Source organism: Micropterus dolomieu, linkage group LG23 (genome assembly GCF_021292245.1).
Source record: "Micropterus dolomieu isolate WLL.071019.BEF.003 ecotype Adirondacks linkage group LG23, ASM2129224v1, whole genome shotgun sequence".
NCBI lineage: Eukaryota > Metazoa > Chordata > Actinopteri > Centrarchiformes > Centrarchidae > Micropterus > Micropterus dolomieu.
Window position 1 is genome coordinate 26443143 of NC_060172.1, and position 20018 is coordinate 26463160.

The window sequence follows — 20018 nt, forward strand, 5'->3', positions numbered from 1 at the left end:
CACAGTTAATATCAAGGTCCAGTTTGCTGCTTAGTAGGTGATGAATGTAAGCTCCAAAGGTCTTGTTGCCTAGGCGTCCACCAGGAGATGAGAGATCATTGTTCAGAGCTAATATTAGTGCATGTTTGCTCTGCTCCTGGTGGGAATCAACTAGCTCTGCTGTAAATCTACAACTAATTACAAATGTGTTCTCTAAATCTGTCGTCCTTACCCTCTCTGTCCTGTACTGTAATCCATCTAATCAGCTCTCCAAGGGGGATATTTGATAGTGACACGTCCATTTCTGTAGCATTTCATCACACTGCTCCCCTTAAATGCAGCCTTATCAAACTTGCTGCTGACTCACACACCCAACTGCTCCACCCATCTTCCATTTTTCTCCCAGCATGCGACGGGTCCATCTCTCTGGACCTCATACGTCCTCTTGTGATGTATGGAGCCCTACAGTCTGTCTCCCTCTCTGTGATTACTATTTAAGTGAATGTGCCGCTTCAGCTGGCTAGTGTTGAACCAGCAGAAACAGAATCAACGTTTCTGCTGCTCTCCATCCAGTATAACATGCTGTTAGTGAGTAGATATGTTGTTCACTTGTATATGATGCCAGTAAATATATTGAATTGTCATCTATGCAATAAATTAAATCAGTATGACCTTTTATATTACTGGACTTCCAGCTCTCTTCTGTTATTACTGTTTTTACCAGAAGAGTTTGAGTAATGGATGTTGGTTGAAAATTGAGGACCAAGAGAGGCCAATGCATTTTCTTTATTAAGTTCAAAGGTCATTATTCACACACACAGTGAAGCAGGCTAAGAGCCTGGTGCTTCATAATCTGCCAGAACTTGAAGAAAATCAACAGTGAGACACACTTCAAAATTGCTAGGCAACAGTGCAATTACAAAATCCATTAGTAAAGAGGGAATTTTTTTCCCTCTGCCCCCGTATGTCCCCTATCTCCTGCAAATGCATCTATAATAGAAAGATAAGATTTATTTTTATTTTATCTTGTAATTTTATTGCTCTTAAACTCAATTTAGGTTGGCAAGGTAAGGTGTAACATACAATTATGAATGTGAGATACCACAGATTCCATCAAGTCAGGGCTACTGCAGAGGCCTATTTAAATTGTGTGCATGATTATGCACATTACTTTAATGGTCATACTCAGTTTCTCTCAAAAATCAGTTCAATTCAGCTCAATTAAAACAAAACTTTTATTCATCCCCAGCAGGGCAATTAAAAGGTATATGCAGCAGAGCGTGCGCAGACACACACACACACACACACACACACACACACACACACACACACAGAGAGACAGACAGTCGTGTTTCCATCACTTTCAGGGACATATTAATTCCCTGGAAACTTAACCTAACCATAACCACTACTTGCCTTAACCTAACCTTATCCTTACCCTATTCTTAAACCAAGTGTTCACCCTAAAATTTAATGATTTACATCATGAGGACTTGTATTTTATTTTTTAAGGAAGGTGATTCCCCAAAATGTTATATTTCCACATCATTAGTAATACCCACACACACAAACACAGACTTATCTCATAGTTGCTTACTGTAGCCTTATTATATATTTTATGGACAGATATTAGAGTGGTATTAATGTTCTCATCATTATTATATAGTAGCTTATTTATGGAAACTCAGTATGTATCTCATTATAATGAGAAACTTTCTCGAAATGACTCTCACAATAAGGACATAGAATCTCAAAATAATGAATTAGTATGTCAAAATAATGAGATAGAGTTTCTCATTATTTTGAGAAAGCTGACAAAACAAATTTGATATCATATATGTATATATATATATATATATATATATATATATATATATATATATATATATATGTATAAGGTCAGTATCTGCAGTCACATGTCAGATTAAGATGTGCTGTAGAGAAAACAAAAATGAGGAGCATTGTCAAATCTGGTTTGCTCACACTTGCTTTCTCCTTTCTTCCTTTCACCTACTGCTCAAGCAACTACAGTATTCCGGATTTATCACTGTTCAACTGTTACATGTATGGTATACAGTGCAGTCTCTTCTTACAATGATTAACTGAAGGGAATTTTTTTTCCTGTTGAATCTCATTCTTTTTATGTTATTCCTGATTCAATTAGATGACACCAGAATAATGGAACAGAAGCAGGGCTGTGGTGGATTATTGAGTGATTTTCATCTCCCCTTCTCTCTATGTAGAGGATTTACAGAGTGGGTTGCTGTTCAATCTTAGAATAATCGTCATATAATAACCACTTGTGCCCTTGTTACCCTGTTATCCCTTTGTGAAAATTGATTGGACTCCATTGCCTCTTGCACTGTTTGAAGTGTCCAGTCTTAGCAGGTACAGTAGATGATAATTTGCCTCTGGAACAGTGCAGATGAGTTCTGGCAAAGACACTTGCTGGTTGATGTATATGAACGTGACAGAAAGTCACAATAGTCCTTGATTGATATTCTCTGGCATTTTAACCTTGTGAAGCTGTGCCAGGCCCATGTGACATAAAATGACAAAACCACAATTTTTCTTGTCCCCCCCCCCCCATTTCAACTGTCGCCTCAAGGGGACAGCCTGACATTTTAAAAGTCTGTTATTTTGCCTCAGCAGTCACTTACTGCATTGGGAGTTTTGTCCTTCAGGTAACCTACAAATGTGTTTTTTTAAGATATTTGCATTGAAATGAGTGTAAAGTAGCAAGTGTAGGCTAGATTTAGCCTAATAATACTATACGTATTCATTTGAACCTTTTTCCCTCATTGCAACAATGCTCACTGAATGCTAAGATATACCTTTATCAGACACATGATTCTACAGGGTATCTTATTCATTTGAACCATGGAATCCTGTAGTTCCATATCGAATAAACATATATAACAAATACCTCCTACTGTAAAGGACTGGATAGGCTCTGCATTGGTATGAGGTACATTTCTTTGTAAATGCTAAGTAACAGCTAAGATTATAGATCTTGAAAATGAGTTTGTCAGTTGTTAGTATCATGATCATGATATTAGCCAGACAGCAATAGGTCCCTGATTAGGGCCATATATGTAATATTTCTCCTTAGCAGCACATTATTTCAAGTTGAAGAAACTACCCAGAAACTGAGCATAAAGCGTTCTCTTCAGAAGTGGGATCGAAGTCACATCAGATGGTTCTGCTTGTTATGTATCGCAGCACTCAGATGTCTTACACCTATACAAACATGCCTGTATACATATATGTACACAGACGCACTGAAAGACATTGATTTGTATGTGGGCTTGTTAGGAAGAGAATGGAAAACATGTATTTGTCTTGATCTTGGCTCTCAATCCTAATTCACTTCACACTGTTTTACAGTTGTCATACCCTTTTAATGTGATATGAATAACAAAATGTTTATTCATGGTTTTCATGTAGTAAAATCTTTTGTTTGTTTTCTATTCATTTTAGACTAAAAATGACAAGTGAGACCTGTCAGAAATTTGCTGTATTTTGCTCCATTTTAAGGATTTCACTGTGTGACAAATTCCAATTGGTCATAGAGAGTACCTTCAGGGCGAAATGTACCTGATGCTGAGAATTGTGTTGCTCTAATTGGGTTTGCCCATAATCTGCTGCTGCTAGAGAGCCTAATGCATAAGCAGCATGGAAAATGTGTAATACTTGGAATTAGCTGCCAACATGTTTGATTTAATTAATCAAAAATTAGCTTCCAGCGTTGGAACACAAACTGCAGAAACTCTCCAGAGGAAGCTGGCAAGTCCTGGGATACTTGCTAGCCCATACAGAGACAATATTACACAAGACTGAGGGATGAAATTTTTCTCAAATATTGTTCATTGGTGGTGAGGATGATATGGTAACAATAAATGAGTTCCGTAAAGCATGTATTCCAATTAAGATTTTCCTAATTTTCTGTCATTGTTTCATGGACCTCTGGACACTGTAGTACCTGTGCATTACACTCTCTGCATTCAAACTCTTAACCATCTGTTTCTATACACTGCATTTAACACCGTGTACTGGACATATTGCTGGAGTAAACCTATTATGAAGCAATTATTTGCTATTTATTAGACAATCAATTTACAGATACAGTTACAACATGTAACTTACAAGTAATCACATTAATATTACACTGCCATTGTCTCACTCAATCTGTCTACAACAAACCATTCCCATATGTGTTCCTCTTTGTGGGTCTAGATTCAAGATCTAGCAATCCGTTGCATCCAGAAAAACATCCACAAGAACCGCGGCGTGAAAGACTGGCCATGGTGGAAGCTCTTCACCACAGTCCAGCCCCTCATTAAGGTCCAGCTCACTGAGGAGCAGATGCGAGGCAAAGACGTGAGGAGACCTTTCTGTCTGTTACACCCCACCTTATAGATTCCTCTCAGTTAGACAGCCCCTAATCCACTTTTAAAATATGCTACCTTGCCACTGCAGCATGGAACTTCCTGTGATTGATTTTTGATCTTTCTTGTGGTGCTTAATATTTGACAGTTTTGCCTGTAATAATACATGTAACCTATATAGCTATATTCTGTGGTCCAGGAGGAGATACAGCAGCAGAAATCGAAGCTCGAGAGGGTGGAGAAAGAGCGAAATGAGCTGAGACTGAACACGGATCGATTGGAGAGCAGGGTAGGTCCCCTCGCTTCCACCAATGCATGCTGGGAGGATGGTGTTTGAGATTGGTGGTAGAGTTACACGCTTTCATTTCAGTTAAAGATTTCATCACTTACTTGCACAAGAATGGTGGCGATTGTAATTTTGCATCACACCCTGTGTGTGTGTGTGTGTGTGTGTGTGTGTGTGTTTGTATCCAGATCGCAGACTTGTTGGCAGAACTTGCTGATGAGAGAAGCACTAGTGAGTCAGCATCCCAGATGCTGGAGACTGAGACTTCAGAGAGACTCCGCTTGGAGAAGGATATGAAGGATCTACAGGCACATATACACACTGATATTAACACTGTAACATGACGGTATTTCAAAATTTCAGATTTTAATGTGACTGACACTTTTTTTTGATTGGTGTGTGAATCTGTGCATTTTAGGCCAAGTTTGATGCCATGAAGAAACAGTTTGAATCACAGGAGATGGAGGTGATGGAGGCTCGGCTTATGAAAACATCAGAGCTCAACGGGGAGATGGACGATGATGATGATGCTGGTTAGTTGTGCTAGAAACTGCAAGTTGTCATTTAGAAGTGACACCACAGACACCAGAGACTGTCTATCCACATATGTATTTAATTCTATGCCCAAAATCTGAGGAAGAAAAGATTGCGATTGTGACTCTCCTCCCTCTTTGGAATCACAATCTTGGTCATTAGTGTTTTTAAACATTTGTTTTTAATTCCCTAATTAATTGTACTTGTGACATTGGCAGCAGCTTTCCTAGGCCTGCCTAATGGGCATGTCAGCCCAGGTCAGAAGCGTAATTTACTGAACAGCTCATACCAGCATTATGTGCACCGTTGGAAAAATCTCCCTTATACTAATTGTAGCTGCGGGAGTTACTGCTTTGTGCTTTGTTCGACTGTTTCAGCAGGAGACATTGGTCACATCTCACATCAAGTTTGGGATTTACCGCTAGGGGATTAAAATGTTCGCTCCCAGGCATACAACTAATGCCTGCTGCCGATTGGTCTCCACCTGCTGGGAAAGAGAGGTCCTGCTGAGAGCACATTGTCCATGACACTTTTTTTTTCCTTTTCTGCGATTCCCCCCCCCCCCCCCCCCCCCCCAACCCATCTCAGCAGGCACGCCATTACAGAGCATATCAGAATTCTTAGATGAATGAGAAAATAATCGTTGGGATCAGAGCCGGTGGCCCTGCAAGTTGTCATTATGCTATATATATGCTAATGAGCAGCACTGATGGAGGAGCCGGTGTTGGTATGTGAAGGAGAAATGGACAGCCTCTAAAATGATAAGGCTTGGAAATGAACCTGAACCTGAATGTCTGCCTGGCCGCTGTTACAGTTCTGATAGCCTCTGACAGCTCCAGAATTAGGGTCGGCTAAGAACTGTGGAAAGTGCCACTTAGACATGTCCTTCTCTAACTACTATTGTGGTGTGCTCTGAATTCGTACCTCAGGTTTATCCAAGATTAGAGTTTAAATACGAAGGCTGCTTTGTAGTTTCCTGTCGAAGTTTTTGACCTTATAAGGTCGGCATATGATGAAAGAAGTTTTATTTCCTGAAAGATTATATTATTTCGGCCCTTGAATGTGATAACCATCACAGCCAGTACAGCGGGCTCCATAATCCACAGCATCCAGCATTTCTGAGCTTTTGAGCCTTTTCGTCTGTATACCCTGCTAGGCCTGCATTAAAGGCAGGAGACACCCAAATGTCACACAGACACTTTCTGAATTGTATGTCTTTCCTCCAGGAGGCGAGTGGCGGATAAAATACAACCGAGCCATTCGTGAAATGGACTTCAGCAAAAAGAAACTCCAGCAGGAGTTTGATGACAAGCTGGAGACAGAGCAGCAGGGCAAAAGACATCTTGAAAGAAGGGCAAGGAACTTTTTATAATATTAAATTATTAATTAACAAAATCAAGTATATTTTTATGCTTGGTTACCACACACATTATTAGTTATATAAATGTAATAATAATATTTCATAAAATAAGTTTGTTTGCATCTGTTTGTGTGTGTATGTGTGTGCACCCTGCAGCTGGCTGATTTGCAGACAGATAATGAGGATGTGCAGCGCTCTGTGCAGCAGCTGAAGAAGAAGTGCCAGAAACTGACTGCAGAGCTGGAGGACACCAAGCTTCACCTGGAGGGCCTACAGAGCCGCAACCATGATCTGGAGAAGAAACAGAGGAAGTCAGTTTCTATGTCTGCCCATCTGTCTGGCTATCCATCTATTTGTCTTCCTGTCCTTTCTTTCAGAAAGACACATTGCTCTTTTCTCCTTGGAAGGCCAGGTGCAGACACTCTGACCGGCCCGGCAGAACACTAACATTTTCTTTAATTTGAATAGTGTGAGATGTTCTGTAATCTCTGGAATTGCATTAGCTGAGAAAATGACTCAGACTTTAAGCACTTGAGAAGCTATCGCTGTGGCAGAATGTGATCTCTCCCCTGTGGCTAATTGAAGATGCTCTGTGGGTGAAATTATTTTCAGCTGCGCTTCAGAGAGAAAAACAGGGAATTACAGCGAGCTGACAGCGTGAAACACTTAGCTGTTAAGTTCACTAACCATAAGTGTTTCTGCACTAGACAATTGAAGAAAACATTTTGCACATTATTACAAACCAATTGCAAATTGATGGCTAATGGAAGTGGATAACGGTGGAGGCTAAACAAGAGGTAGCGCTGAATTGATGTTGGGCTCTGTGTCGAGGACAGGCTCATAAGCGCAAAATCTGCTAAGTAAGAGGAGTTAGGGTTACCTATTATGTAAGCTCAGTGACTTCATGTATGTCACATATTGGCACTTTGTGTAATTACAGATTCTTCACAATTTAAGATACTTTCCTGTTCAACCCTACAATCAACATTTTTCTGAGTTGTATATCCATGTGTTTGTATTTCTGTGTTTGTTTTCCAGATTTGACCTGGAGCAGAACCAGGCCCAGGCTGAGGTACAAAGAGAAAGGAGCCAGAGGGAGAAGCTGGCTCGAGAGAAAGACCTAATGACTGGTGAGATGTTTAACCTCCGCCAGCAGCTGCAGGTAAGCTACTTTGCACTACATCAGATGTACTCTGATGTCCTCTCTAAGGGACTACATGTCTGGTCTCTCTGTTCTCTGTTTGACATAACTGGGCTGGTCCAGATGTGCGCTTTACTGTGTGTCTCTTCCGCCTGCAGGACAAGGACACCGAATTGTGCACCGCAAATATGAAGGTGCAGCAGCTGGAGGCAGAGCTACAGGATCTCTCCTCCCAGGAGTCTAAGGATGAAGCCTCGTTGGCCAAGGTCAAGAAGCAGCTTCGTGACCTGGAGGCCAAGGTGAAAGACCAGGAGGAGGAGCTGGATGAACAGGCTGGAACCATCCAGATGCTGGAGCAGGTACAGGGTGATGCAGATGTGGTATTTTATACCAGTATGGAGAAATGTTTGAGTTTTACTGCTAAAAGCTGCTTATATCATGCTATTTAGTGTTTCAAACCCTAAACTACTCTCTTAAGTCTTATAACTCAACAAGAAACTCACATCTACTATAATAACTGTCAAACACACCATCATGTTACATACATTTTGTTTAAGAAATTATTTCATAAGAGTCTGTCTCTCTTCTTTGACAGCTGGTGGATATCTCATTTTGGAAGAAAACCAATGATTCTTCTTCTTTTATAATTTTTTTCAATCCTGTGTTTGTGCTTTCATTTTATGTGCTATATGTGTGTGTCCTCATCATGTACTCAGGCTAAGCTGCGGCTTGAGATGGAGATGGAGAGGCAGCGGCAGACCCACTCTAAAGAGATTGAGAGTAAGGATGAAGAGGTAGAGGAGATTAGGCGGTCTTGCAGTAAGAAGGTATGCTCATTCTCACTCTTACATTTGTTTTTCCTATGCATAGCCTCTATCTTGAACTGAGAATTAATCAGGCTTGGTCAAGGCAGCACTGAGAAACACACATTTGAATGAAGTTCATTGTACCTAAAGATTATTGCACATCTCAGCTTATTAAATTCTTGAATTGATTATTTCAAGTTCATTTTAGTTTTCAGAATGTTGTCCATGTGGTATACAAATATATTGTATTCATCAGATAAAAGTTTAAATAATAATTTTGTCATATGGACTATACACTGCAGAGGCTGCCTAACAGACACCATAAGGGACAACAACATTACAACATCAGCTAAAAATCTTACATCTACCCAACACAGTACATGCATATTAATAACAAAATAAATTCAATTGATGATAGAATAGTCTTTGCATTTGTATCTGTATAAAAATGAAAAATGAATTCAAAGTTAGGTTGATGGATCTAGATCTGCCCAAGGGGGATCCCTTTGTCTTTGACGCGTGAGAGCAGCATGTCTAACAGGATGGTCGATGCTGTGTTATGTCTGATTTTGTTTATCACTGATCATCTGTTCGTGCCTCTTGACGCTCTGTTCATGTGTCCTGCAGCTGAAACAGATGGAGGTACAGCTGGAGGAGGAGTATGAAGACAAGCAGAAAGTGTTGCGTGAGAGAAGAGAGCTGGAGTCCAAACTACTAAATGCACAGGACCAGGTACTTCCATCACTCTGCCTCTAGTCTCTGTCAGTGCAGTTAAGTGTGTGCCACTTCTGCTGATTGGAAAGGAACTTCTATTGAGTCTTGAGAGGTGCTATAGGTTTTGAAGGAGGATAGAAAAATTATTTGTGACAATACTGGCTAAAAAGGTGTGTTTTCAGGTGAGTCAGAGGGATGTCGAGACAGAGAAGAAGCTGAAGAAAGACTTGAAGAGAACCAAAGTCCTTCTGGCTGATGCACAGATTATGCTGGACCACCTGAAGAGTAATGCCCCCAGCAAGCGGGAGATCGCCCAGCTCAAAAATCAAGTATGTCACTCTTATCAAACACTTTGGTGTGTCTCTGCAGATAATGGGTTGAAACTGTGTATATACTTAACTGATACAAAAAAAAGCACAACTTTTGATAAATCAATATTCCTCTGCCTATCCAGGATAGATCCTAGATCTTGGCCTGCTAATGTTTCTCCCTTGTCTCCTCCTTTGCCTTCCTCCTATTTCACACAGCTGGAGGAGTCAGAGTTCACTTGCGCTGCAGCAGTGAAGGCTCGAAAGAGCATGGAGATTGAAATAGAGGATTTGCATATCCAGATGGAGGACGTGGTCAAAGCTAAGATATCGGTGAGTTTTGAGTGTCCTGATGTAGAGTGAAACCACTGATTGTTTTTATTAACGTAAGCGGGCTTGCATGCCAATCAGTTCTGCATATGTTTCTAACACAATAAGTTTTTGTGTTCATAATAAATGTTCATAATAAATTGTTTATAATTGTTGATAATATCACACAATTATAGATAATGAAATATACCTACACTTTTTTTCATATCACAATGCAGAAGTAGATAAAAGGGAAGTTGTCTGTACATTTTGCTCATTAAATCAAAAACAACAAACAATGTTTAATTATAATGGAGGGCTCTTCAAAATGTAGCTGGCGCTAACATTAATATGCATACATCATCATGCCATGGTGGGATATTAAAATAATAAATGCCCTTTGGCATATATCTGATTTCAACATTTTGCTCTAATGGATAAATAAGCTTTGTTGAACTTTTTTTTTTCTCTCCATCTGCTCATTAATGGCTGTCTCATGAGAGTACCGCCTGCATTTCAGACTCGTAGACTGGGGATGTTTGTGTCTCTGGGGATGACACACAGAGTGCTATGTGCCTGTGCTTTGCTTGTTAATTGCTGCGTTTATGGCAGGGGAAGGTCTTGTAAATGTCTCAGATTAGAGAATGCATATTGAGGGCCTGAGTCTCCCCCCTGAACACAGAGGATGAACTCTAAATAGGACATCACCAGTATGCTGCACTGGCTGCACTTTTCCCTGCCTAAATGAGCCAATTGATTATCTCCAATTGGTCTCATCCTCCAGCCAGAACCCCATCCAGATTGTGTTTCATTGCCATTAGATGAGATTCCAGGACTGCCACGGCCAGGCCAGCTAATGACCATTTATCATATTCAATAGCTCATGAATAATAGTCATTCTATACTAAAGTGCATGTGTTTCCTTTTCTTTTTGTCTTTCAGTTGGAGGAGCAGATCAGCCGTCTGCAGAGAGAGAAGAATGACCTACAGTCTCGTATGGAGGAGGATCAGGAGGACATGAATGAGCTGATGAAGAAACACAAAGCTGCAGTGGCACAGGTAACCCAAACTGTCTAACACCTTGGTCAAATGGATTGCGACACATACCACCAAAATAGTGTAATCCCTTAGATTATTTGGATTTGTTTAATCGTACATTGTGCAGTGCCATCTTTAACACTGACATTAACGCTCTCCTTTTCTGCGTGTTTAAGCAGAGTGGCTTTGAGGTTTAGAGGACATATTCCCCTCTAAACACAGTGTGTGCTCTGCAATCAGGGAGATGCAATCTGTTCTACAGTAGATCACATGACAAATTATTTGGCAAGGACGTGTTATGTTCATTACCCATTTAAATTAAAAGATGGATATAATTTTTTTTACAGCTAATTGAAGCATACATCGACACTCTCACTTCCTCTCTCGCTCGCTATGTCTCACGTTTTTACATATACCCAAATTGTTTGATTATTGACTTTGTGTGTCTGTATGTGTGTGCTAGTCTACCAGGGACTTGAGCCAGATCAGTGACCTACAGGCCCAGCTGGAAGAAGCCACAAAGGAGAAACAGGAGATCCAAGAAAAGGTACAAGGAAGTATTCAAAAGCACTATAGCCGCCTGCCAGAAACCTGCCTCCTGCCTCAACCCTCCTCTCTGATTAGACTCCAACTTTTCACAGACTTTCTCTGATTATTGTGACCAAAAAATGCGTCACTGTCGTGGCAGCTTTCTTCTGAAAATTGCAATACAATTTGCATTTAAATCGCATCAGTGAAGATTTAGAGTCAAGGAGAGAAATTGCTCTTTTGCCTCTAGTTCTAGTAAAAGAGTATCAGCAGTCACATTTAAAGGAAGGGTCATGTATAAACTCAGCAGCTTGTTTCTGTGGTTTAACCAATTAGATCCAATTAAAGCACTCATTCTGTTCCTTCCAGTGATTATTTCTCAAACTGATCAATTGTGGTTATTCCAATGCCAGTGCATCATTTGATTATATAATATATAGGGAAATGAAAAGGTGGCAATTGGAAAACAAGAATGAAAACAATGCCAGGTGATGTGATTTCTTTGTTCAAGAGATAACTATTTATGTAATATAATTTAATTTATTGGCAATTAAAGCAATACCTTGTTGCTGTACACTGGCTATTTTATACATGATTCATATGATTATTCCAATCAATTAGAAAAATGTGAAAGTGTCATTTTACTCTAACACAAAGACTTTTGTATTTGCTAGGTGCTGTGCTGACTTACATGCGCCCACAACGCCACCATGTAGAGACGTGTGGGCCTTTGCCTTTCATGGGCATTTGTGCGCCATTTGTGTACAATGATCTACCCACGTGAAAATTTTAAACACATTTATAGATTAAACAATAACATTTTAATGCACATTTAATGCTCCTTTAATTTTACAAACAGTCACAGATGACAGAAGCATATCCCACATTAAAATATCGACTCTTGAGTATAACTCATGGTTAAAAGCTATTTTCCTATAGTCCTATTTTACTTTTGCTGTTATCAGACTCTCCTGTTGCAAAAACCCTTTACAGTGCCCATATGGAGTCATCATGCTGTGTTCATGCAGAGTGTGTAACTGTCCTTTAAGTCTTTTAAGTCTATCTTTTATGTTTTCAAAATGCTGAAGTTCTTAAACTCTGGCATGAGTAATGGCTGTAGAAATGTGCTTTTAATATGTATTACCACTCACAAATGAGAGGAGAACTTTTTTGAGTTTTTCTGCGTACGAAGAGCTGATATTATGTGGGACACCTTTTGCAGGCTTACCAATCCATCCATGGTTCCCATAAATTTCACATGTAGTTGTTAAAAATTACTAATAATCTGCGTAACTGGCTAAATAATGAAAAAACACATTTTATAATAAGGAAATGTTTTATAAAGATATGGTTTTGAGATTACTTTATCTTTCAGCTCAACTTTAAACTCTGGATATACAGTAGTTTTCTGTAATGTATTATGCTTGGCATTGTGTGAATTTAATTTGAATTTGTGTGTTTAGCGCTAATTTGCGAATTTTAGCACGCTAACATGCTTAAACTAAATGAAAACATACCTGCCTGTTAGCATTATCATTTTCAGCATGTTAGCATGCTGGCATTAGTACATTGTGCAACTACCTTGCAGTTCACTGTTTAGCAGATTTGTATTTGCATTGTATAAAATCAGAAACCTAGAGCTACAGTATACTCATCTGATTTAGCCTATTTCTGGGCTGATAGGTTTCATAATTGCATACTGTGCTTGAGTTGTCAGCTAAATGATTGAGGCTGTGCAAAAATATCAATTCATGTGGTAAAAAGGTTAATGCTCCTGATTTGGACTACGCTGATAATAGTGCTTTTATAATAACAGTGTTTTTCTGATGGAGCACTATCTGTTTAGGATAACCTCTAACATGCATTAATGCATAGCCATTTTCTTTGTTGATCTATTTGCAAAATGAATTCCCTCTGGGCAATTAAAGATGAATTTAGCTAGTATATGGCAATGTTTTTGTGTGTGTGTGTGTGCATGCACATTACATGCCTAGGCTCATAGTAACTGGACCTCCGGAGAGTGTCTTCCTTTAAGTGTTGATATGCAGTCAACTAAACAAATAAAACCATCTGCCTGGAACAGAATGCGTTTCAAATATAGTTTCACTGAAGGACAGAACTGAGCTCTTGCCCCCGTCTAACAGCAGATCTTTCTATTAGAATATTTCTAGTAGATTAAGCTATACACGTGCCAAAGCTTTGGTCCACGCAATTATATGTAAGGCCCATCCATCAGAATATTTTTGACTACACTAGAGATATAGTGCTGGTTGTAAGGCATTGTTAAAACTCTCCAGAGAAGGCAGTGATAGCCGTCTAAAGCATCTGACCTTGAAGTGGTTATCTCATCCCCAGTAGGAGGGAAGTCTGGCTTCTTTAGTAATATCAAAGGAGCGCTCCAAATCCTCCTTGTCTCAGATGCAAAGTCCCTCATTAGGTGCCATGCCGCCCTTTGGGCCGTTTTTTTGTGACGAATCTTTCTTCCTTTTATCAGTCATGAAAAAACCATTCAGATGGAACAAACTTGCTTTGCATGAAGCTCAGCTCTTTCCCAAAGCCTGTGAAATTACCGTGACTCTGTGTTACTCAGCCTGAACCACAAACTCTTCATTTGACCATCTATAGTAGATTGGGGGCTTATCTACAACTCATTATTCAGACTGGATGCACAATATTTACACGTACCATAAGGGATTAAATTCACACAAAAGGGTGAAAAAGTGTACATTAATTTAGTTTTAATACCTCCCATACACAATAACACCAGCACGTCCTCTTAAGTTTGATAGTCCTCGCTTAAGAGGAAGTGGAAAAGCAGAGGTTAAGAAAGAGATGTGCAGTGAGCACCGCTCCTCCTCAGGGAATGATTGTGTGTGTTTACATGTATGTATGTGTGTTTCCCTCCTCCAGCTTCATTCGCTGCAGAGCCAGCTAGAGTTCCAAGAACAGTCCATGGTGGAAAAGTCACTCGTGTGCCGTCAGGAGGCCAAGATCCGTGAGCTAGAGACCAAACTGGAGTATGAGAGGACACAGATCAAACGCTTGGAGGTGAAGTCTGTGTGTCTCGTAAATGTAACAGACATGCTTTTGAACCTATAACTGCAAATTTGACATTGTCACTTTCTATTTATCAAACTGAAGAGATGTTATAAAGTGAGGGGATGGAGTCCCTTGCATAGTTAAACCTTCACTTGACCTGATCTGAACAAATTTAGAGTTTCAATTAGGAATTATGACACTAAAATTAACTAAAATAAAATATAGAACTAGGACAATCTTAGTGCAAAATTATTATTCTGTTCACCATATCGTCATGGCTGCCAATTGACTGAGTTGTATCTTATTTTAGGATTTTTATTGACATTTTTTTGGCACAGCAGCTTCTACAGTTCAGTAGATTCACTCTGACAGCTTCCTCAGGGTCTTTATGCAGGTACCTGTCCAGCATCTTCCTCTGGTGCACTGACAGTGTAACATCACCTACTGTAGTCTATAATAACATTCCGACTAATGTCTATGTGACTGACATATCCCCTTGACTGCCTCTCATATAAGTCATGGACTCCTTTGGTTTTGAAAGATGTTTTTTTAGCATCTATCTTTATGTAGCCTAAACCATTCCCTCTTTACAGTACAGCGCTGCTCTGATGACACGTTGACAGCAAACTGTCAGCTACTTTCTAACTGTTTTGGGTCCTCTAATACCTTACTCACCCACACATAGAGGGGAACAGGAAGCCTTATATGGCAATTTTGAGGGCGTCAATTATGCTAATGATAAAATCTGATGAAGTTGCACCTTCTGGTGAAGTTTTTCCAGTTAAGAGTTTAGTGAATCTGACCTGTAATACTGGTATGAGCAAGCCTCACGGAAAAAGTAAGACAGGTTTAGGATAACAATAGGAAAATGCACGAGGGCTATCGATGGTTCACATTTTTACTTGCAGCTTGAATGCTATGATATCAGGCAACGGTTACATCTCTAATATTTTCATATGTTACAGTATATCTGCAGAATATCCTTGTTAGATACTCAGCTACCTTGCACATAATTGACTTAAACACAAAGAAATGGACCACTTACTGTTCAAATTTTAATGCCATTGTCATCAATGTTAAAAGAAAACAGAGCTCAACTATCTTGGGCTAGGGACAAACATTTAAAGGCAAATACAAAACAGTTCATTTTATTTTAAGATTTGTTCACTTGTCCACATGTGGCCTTCCTAAGTTCACTCAGTTGACCTCGAATCCTCCCCAGAGCCTGGTGGGTCGCCTGAAGGAGAACCTCGAAAAGATGACAGAGGAGAGAAACCAACGCGTTGCTGCAGAAAACAGGGAGAAGGACCAGAATAAGCGAATGCAGAGGCAGATCAGGGACATGAAAGAAGAAACGGCAGAGTTGTCCAAGAAGGAGGCTGAGGCGAGCCGGAAGAAGCATGAACTGGTGAGGCTTCGGGTTCTCAGAGACTTGATACTATTCCCTGGAGTTCACTTTAGAGATGCTAAATGTGCTTCTCCTGTGCTGTGTTCCAATCGCCAGGAAATGGACATCGAGAGCTTAGAGGCGGCAAATCAGAGCCTACAAGTGGACCTTAAGCTGGCCTTCAAGAGGATAGGTGACCTGCAGGCTGCCATAGAGGATGAGATGGAGAGTGACGACAACGATGACTTAATCAATAGGTACAGTACAGGGTTAATCTTCTACAAAGGAATTTCCTTTGGCTTTAATTTAATGTGTTCTTGGTGCATCAGGGGATATTGTACTGTAGGTGGAGGCCTGACTACAAGTAATTTTTGCAAACTGCAAGAAATTTACCAAATTAGAACTGCTAGTTTTAGTTTAGTAGCCTGTCAGTCACAACTTGTATCTTTTAATTCTCTATGTTCCATATAATCCTACATCAATTTCTCAACATCTGTTGTGCTGTGTGAGTCATACTACACTTTCTCCAAATACTTCTCACATGGTTTAATTCAGCTCACTGCTTCTGATCTTTCGTCTCGGTGCTGGTTTTCCCTGTTTGGTTACTCCTTCCCTCTTTGCAGTGGGGTTGAGGGTTATGCTAGCTCTGAGCCCACTGAGGTAAACACCGACTGCAATAATACAGACCTCTAAAAAGGAAGACATTACACACACTTCTCTGTTTGAGAAGGAGGCTAGCTACAGCATGAGTTAATTTACCGAGTCACTGCTTTACAATAGATAGTTATTTTATGTCCGCGTGTAAGTGTAAAACAGTTTTTTGCTGTTATTTAGTTTTCTCCTCTTTTCGCACTGTTTGTGTGTCTCACCTTGTTCTGTTTCTCTTTTTTCCTTGTTCCACATTTGGTGTGTTCCACACTTCTGGCAGTTTGCAAGACATGGTGACAAAATATCAGAAAAGAAAGAACAAAACGTGAGAATGGAAAATGCATCCTTTGTTTCTGTCATCATGGTTGTTTTCGAGTTTTTTTTTCCTTCTCACCCATTTCAACCACAAGAGAGAATAATGCAGTATTCCTTATCCTTTCAGTTTGTGCTGTTTGCAATAACACTGCGAGGAGAAGTCATTTTAAATGGAATGGAAAGCTGTGTATGTGTTATACATCTCAGATAAAAGCTAAAGGACGGCCCCAGTTTCTCATTTTGTTTCATTTTATTTTGTGCCAAGTGTCTGGAGGTGTCTGTACACAGTCGGCCTCGGTGGAGATTTCAGGGCTTGTTTTTCTACCTTCAGAGCAACATGAAGGTATTTGAAAAATGTGATGGCACAAAGGATACTTTGCACAATGTTAGAGGAAATGTAAACTAGAATGGTAAATAGACTACAGCTCTAAATGACACCGGCATTCTCCTTTAAGCCAGTCTCACTGCCTTGGAGTATATGGACCTACGGTAATACTGCATCATTGTCTCTATGGATTTTTTGCTAACAGCTTCATCATGCATTTGCTTGGATCTAGCTTTAAAGCTGTTTTGCACTGAACTCGACTGATTTGTACTTGTCTTCTATTCTTCTGTTTCCAAAGTACATGCAACAAGTCCATACCTCACTGAGTTTGTAAGGGGAATAACCTACAGATTATTTTCATTTTATGATATGCCTATGTGAAATCAAAAATATTATATACAAGCACATTTCCATTATTAGTTGTTTGAAAGTTTGGAAGAACTCTCTTAAATAAGATGAATAAATTTACTGATTGTTTTGATCTTTTCATCTTAGTATTACCTCCCATATTATAGTCATTTATGGTTCTTCCTTTGGTAGAAGAATAGAGACTGAGATATATCTGTGACTTACTCCCAATGCTGAAATCATTATAGTACAGCCTGAAAACAAAATGGAATAAGTTTGGATTATATTCTTCAAAATTTGGATATGCTGTATGCTTTTTCAATAATAGAACTGAATAGAAAGAACTTAACAGTTAATATTAACAATTTATTTTCCAGTTTTTCTTAAAGAAACCTAAAGTCACAATGTTTTAACCCAAAGCTCAGCTGTTGATTTCCACGCATGCTCCACTAATACTGCACTAATCCAAACTCATTTCATTGTGTTGTGAAACATTTAACTTTTAATACAAATGTTAATCTTGTCTTGTTTTTAATTGTGTAGTCACTGATTGTGACTGAATCCCATTTTCTTTCAGTTGTTATACTCTGAAAGGAATTTTTGTGGCATGCTAAAAAATTTAAACCTTCATCAGAGCATATTAAGGAAATTTCATCTTCAGTTTGTGGAGGATATACCCGTCCATAATGTCCCGATTTCTGAGTGCTTCTTCAAAGAGACATGGCATCACGCTTTCTATTTCTTTTTGTTATCCATTTCTCATCAGACAACCCGTGTGTATCAGTGCTCTGCTTTTCTGTTTGTGCAACTCAAGGAAAAGAGCAATGATTTTTCCATGTTTATTTAATTGCATTTTTCCCTCCCCTTGACATCATTACATTAGCAGCATGGATGAACAATAATGGAGGTGGTGATTTTTCTTCTAATTATGAAGTGGATTTTCCAGATGATTTACATTACTATTCAACAGTTTTGGAGTCATTGCTTCAAAACAGAGGTTACAATAGCTTTATTAGTATTGTTGTAATAAGATAATAAGTAATAATAAGTTAAATTAGAGTTTTTCAAGTAGTTCCTTCCTTTACAGACTGCAGCAGGCTATATTAAAGTATGCGGGTTACATATAATGTCAGGCTGTGCAGTGCAAACTATGTAAATATTTAATTAGCTCATGTTGAACAGATACCATAAAAATATAGCGGTGGTACCACAAGTGCTAAACTGATTGAACCAAAGCCATACGAGATTTGATGCTGAGTGTAAGTATTTGTGACAAAGATTTACAACCAGTGCAGTCCAATTGTCAGAAGCTATTAATGTTCACTTTTAAATTCTTGGGGCTTGTTTGTATCTATGAGCCTCAGGACTGGTTAGCTAGTAGTGTGGGGCCAAGGACAAATCGTTTGTGACACCATTTGCACAGCACTCAATTGCAAGCCACCTTCTATTTTGTACGCGTTTGTGTGTGTGTGTGTGTTAGAGAGAGGGGGAAGAGGGAGATGATTTTGCTGTGGGCTGGTTTCAGTATTTTGTTGTGTAATATATCATGTTAAAGAGTCAAAGTATCACAGAGATGACAAATGGGCAGCATGTGTAATCAACTTTCTAGTATTAATGAAGCTATTATCTTTTTTTGGGTGGCATTTAGCATGCAGTAGAGAAGAGAGGGAGTGGAAAATAAAGGAATGGCATATAATAGTTGAACTTGGACTCACAATTTTCGCTTGCCGCCTCATGAAGCACCTCTCACACTCTGAAATGAACAGGTTTTCCTGTAGAAAAGTAGGATAATCAGGCCATTTAGTCTCTCTGGGATCATCATTACCTTCCCTCTAGAAAGCCTGGCTGTAAGGTTGATGATGAGAAAGTTAAATATGTTAATGCTCGTAGAAAGCTTGAAAGCCTGAATACCATTCAGTCCAAGAATATGAGGCTTCTTTCTCCTCACGCCCTCACAATAGTCACCCACCATCAGCACCAAAAAAAGGCTTTTTGGCAGACCACCAAAAAAAAAAGAAGGGAGGAAAGAGTACACTTTGTTCTCTGAAGAAACCGAATGTGAGATACAAAGCTCAATGACAAAGGAAATGGTCCACTGGTCACTGGGACACCTACATAGATGGATATGTGGTATGTAGACAAATGATAGTGCTCAGCAGTCTGGCTGTCATCTCACACCTCTTTGAATATTGTGTGTGTGCTCTTTAAATGCATTTTTGCAACATGTTCCAAGGCTCAGACAGATAAGCTTGTCCAAAAATTAAATCAGTGTTTCTAATATGTAATGGTAGTGAGCTGTCTTTTGGCATGGGATGAAATCTATCTACAACTCAGTGATAAACAAAGCACATATTTTAGATTGATGATGCATGGCCCATTGAAAGTTACTGTAGGTAAGGCTATAAATAAAAGGTAAGATGAAACGCAAAGCCTGCTATAAATCAAGAGGCACTGAAAATTGCAGTTCTTCTACAACAACCCTGTCGTCGTTGCCGATGCTTGCCCTGCTACAGTTTATTATACAGTATGTTGTCCTGTTCTGAAACCAAAAAACTATATATGGAA

The 20018-nt window shown here is 39.4% G+C and overlaps 1 protein-coding gene across 1 annotated transcript in view; it reads left to right on the forward strand.

Moving 5' to 3' along the window:
- LOC123963873 (unconventional myosin-XVIIIa-like) overlaps positions 1 to 20018 on the forward strand; it is a 65313-nt gene that overhangs the window by 37251 nt on the left and 8044 nt on the right. The window contains exons 22-38 of the mRNA XM_046040961.1: positions 4216 to 4359; positions 4567 to 4656; positions 4842 to 4961; positions 5072 to 5186; positions 6414 to 6541; positions 6704 to 6858; positions 7586 to 7709; positions 7847 to 8047; positions 8405 to 8515; positions 9122 to 9226; positions 9391 to 9537; positions 9736 to 9849; positions 10768 to 10884; positions 11327 to 11410; positions 14302 to 14439; positions 15653 to 15838; positions 15935 to 16074. Of these exons, the coding sequence (XP_045896917.1) occupies positions 4216 to 4359; positions 4567 to 4656; positions 4842 to 4961; positions 5072 to 5186; positions 6414 to 6541; positions 6704 to 6858; positions 7586 to 7709; positions 7847 to 8047; positions 8405 to 8515; positions 9122 to 9226; positions 9391 to 9537; positions 9736 to 9849; positions 10768 to 10884; positions 11327 to 11410; positions 14302 to 14439; positions 15653 to 15838; positions 15935 to 16074 (2219 nt within the window). The remainder of the gene's footprint in view (positions 1 to 4215; positions 4360 to 4566; positions 4657 to 4841; positions 4962 to 5071; positions 5187 to 6413; positions 6542 to 6703; positions 6859 to 7585; positions 7710 to 7846; positions 8048 to 8404; positions 8516 to 9121; positions 9227 to 9390; positions 9538 to 9735; positions 9850 to 10767; positions 10885 to 11326; positions 11411 to 14301; positions 14440 to 15652; positions 15839 to 15934; positions 16075 to 20018) is intronic.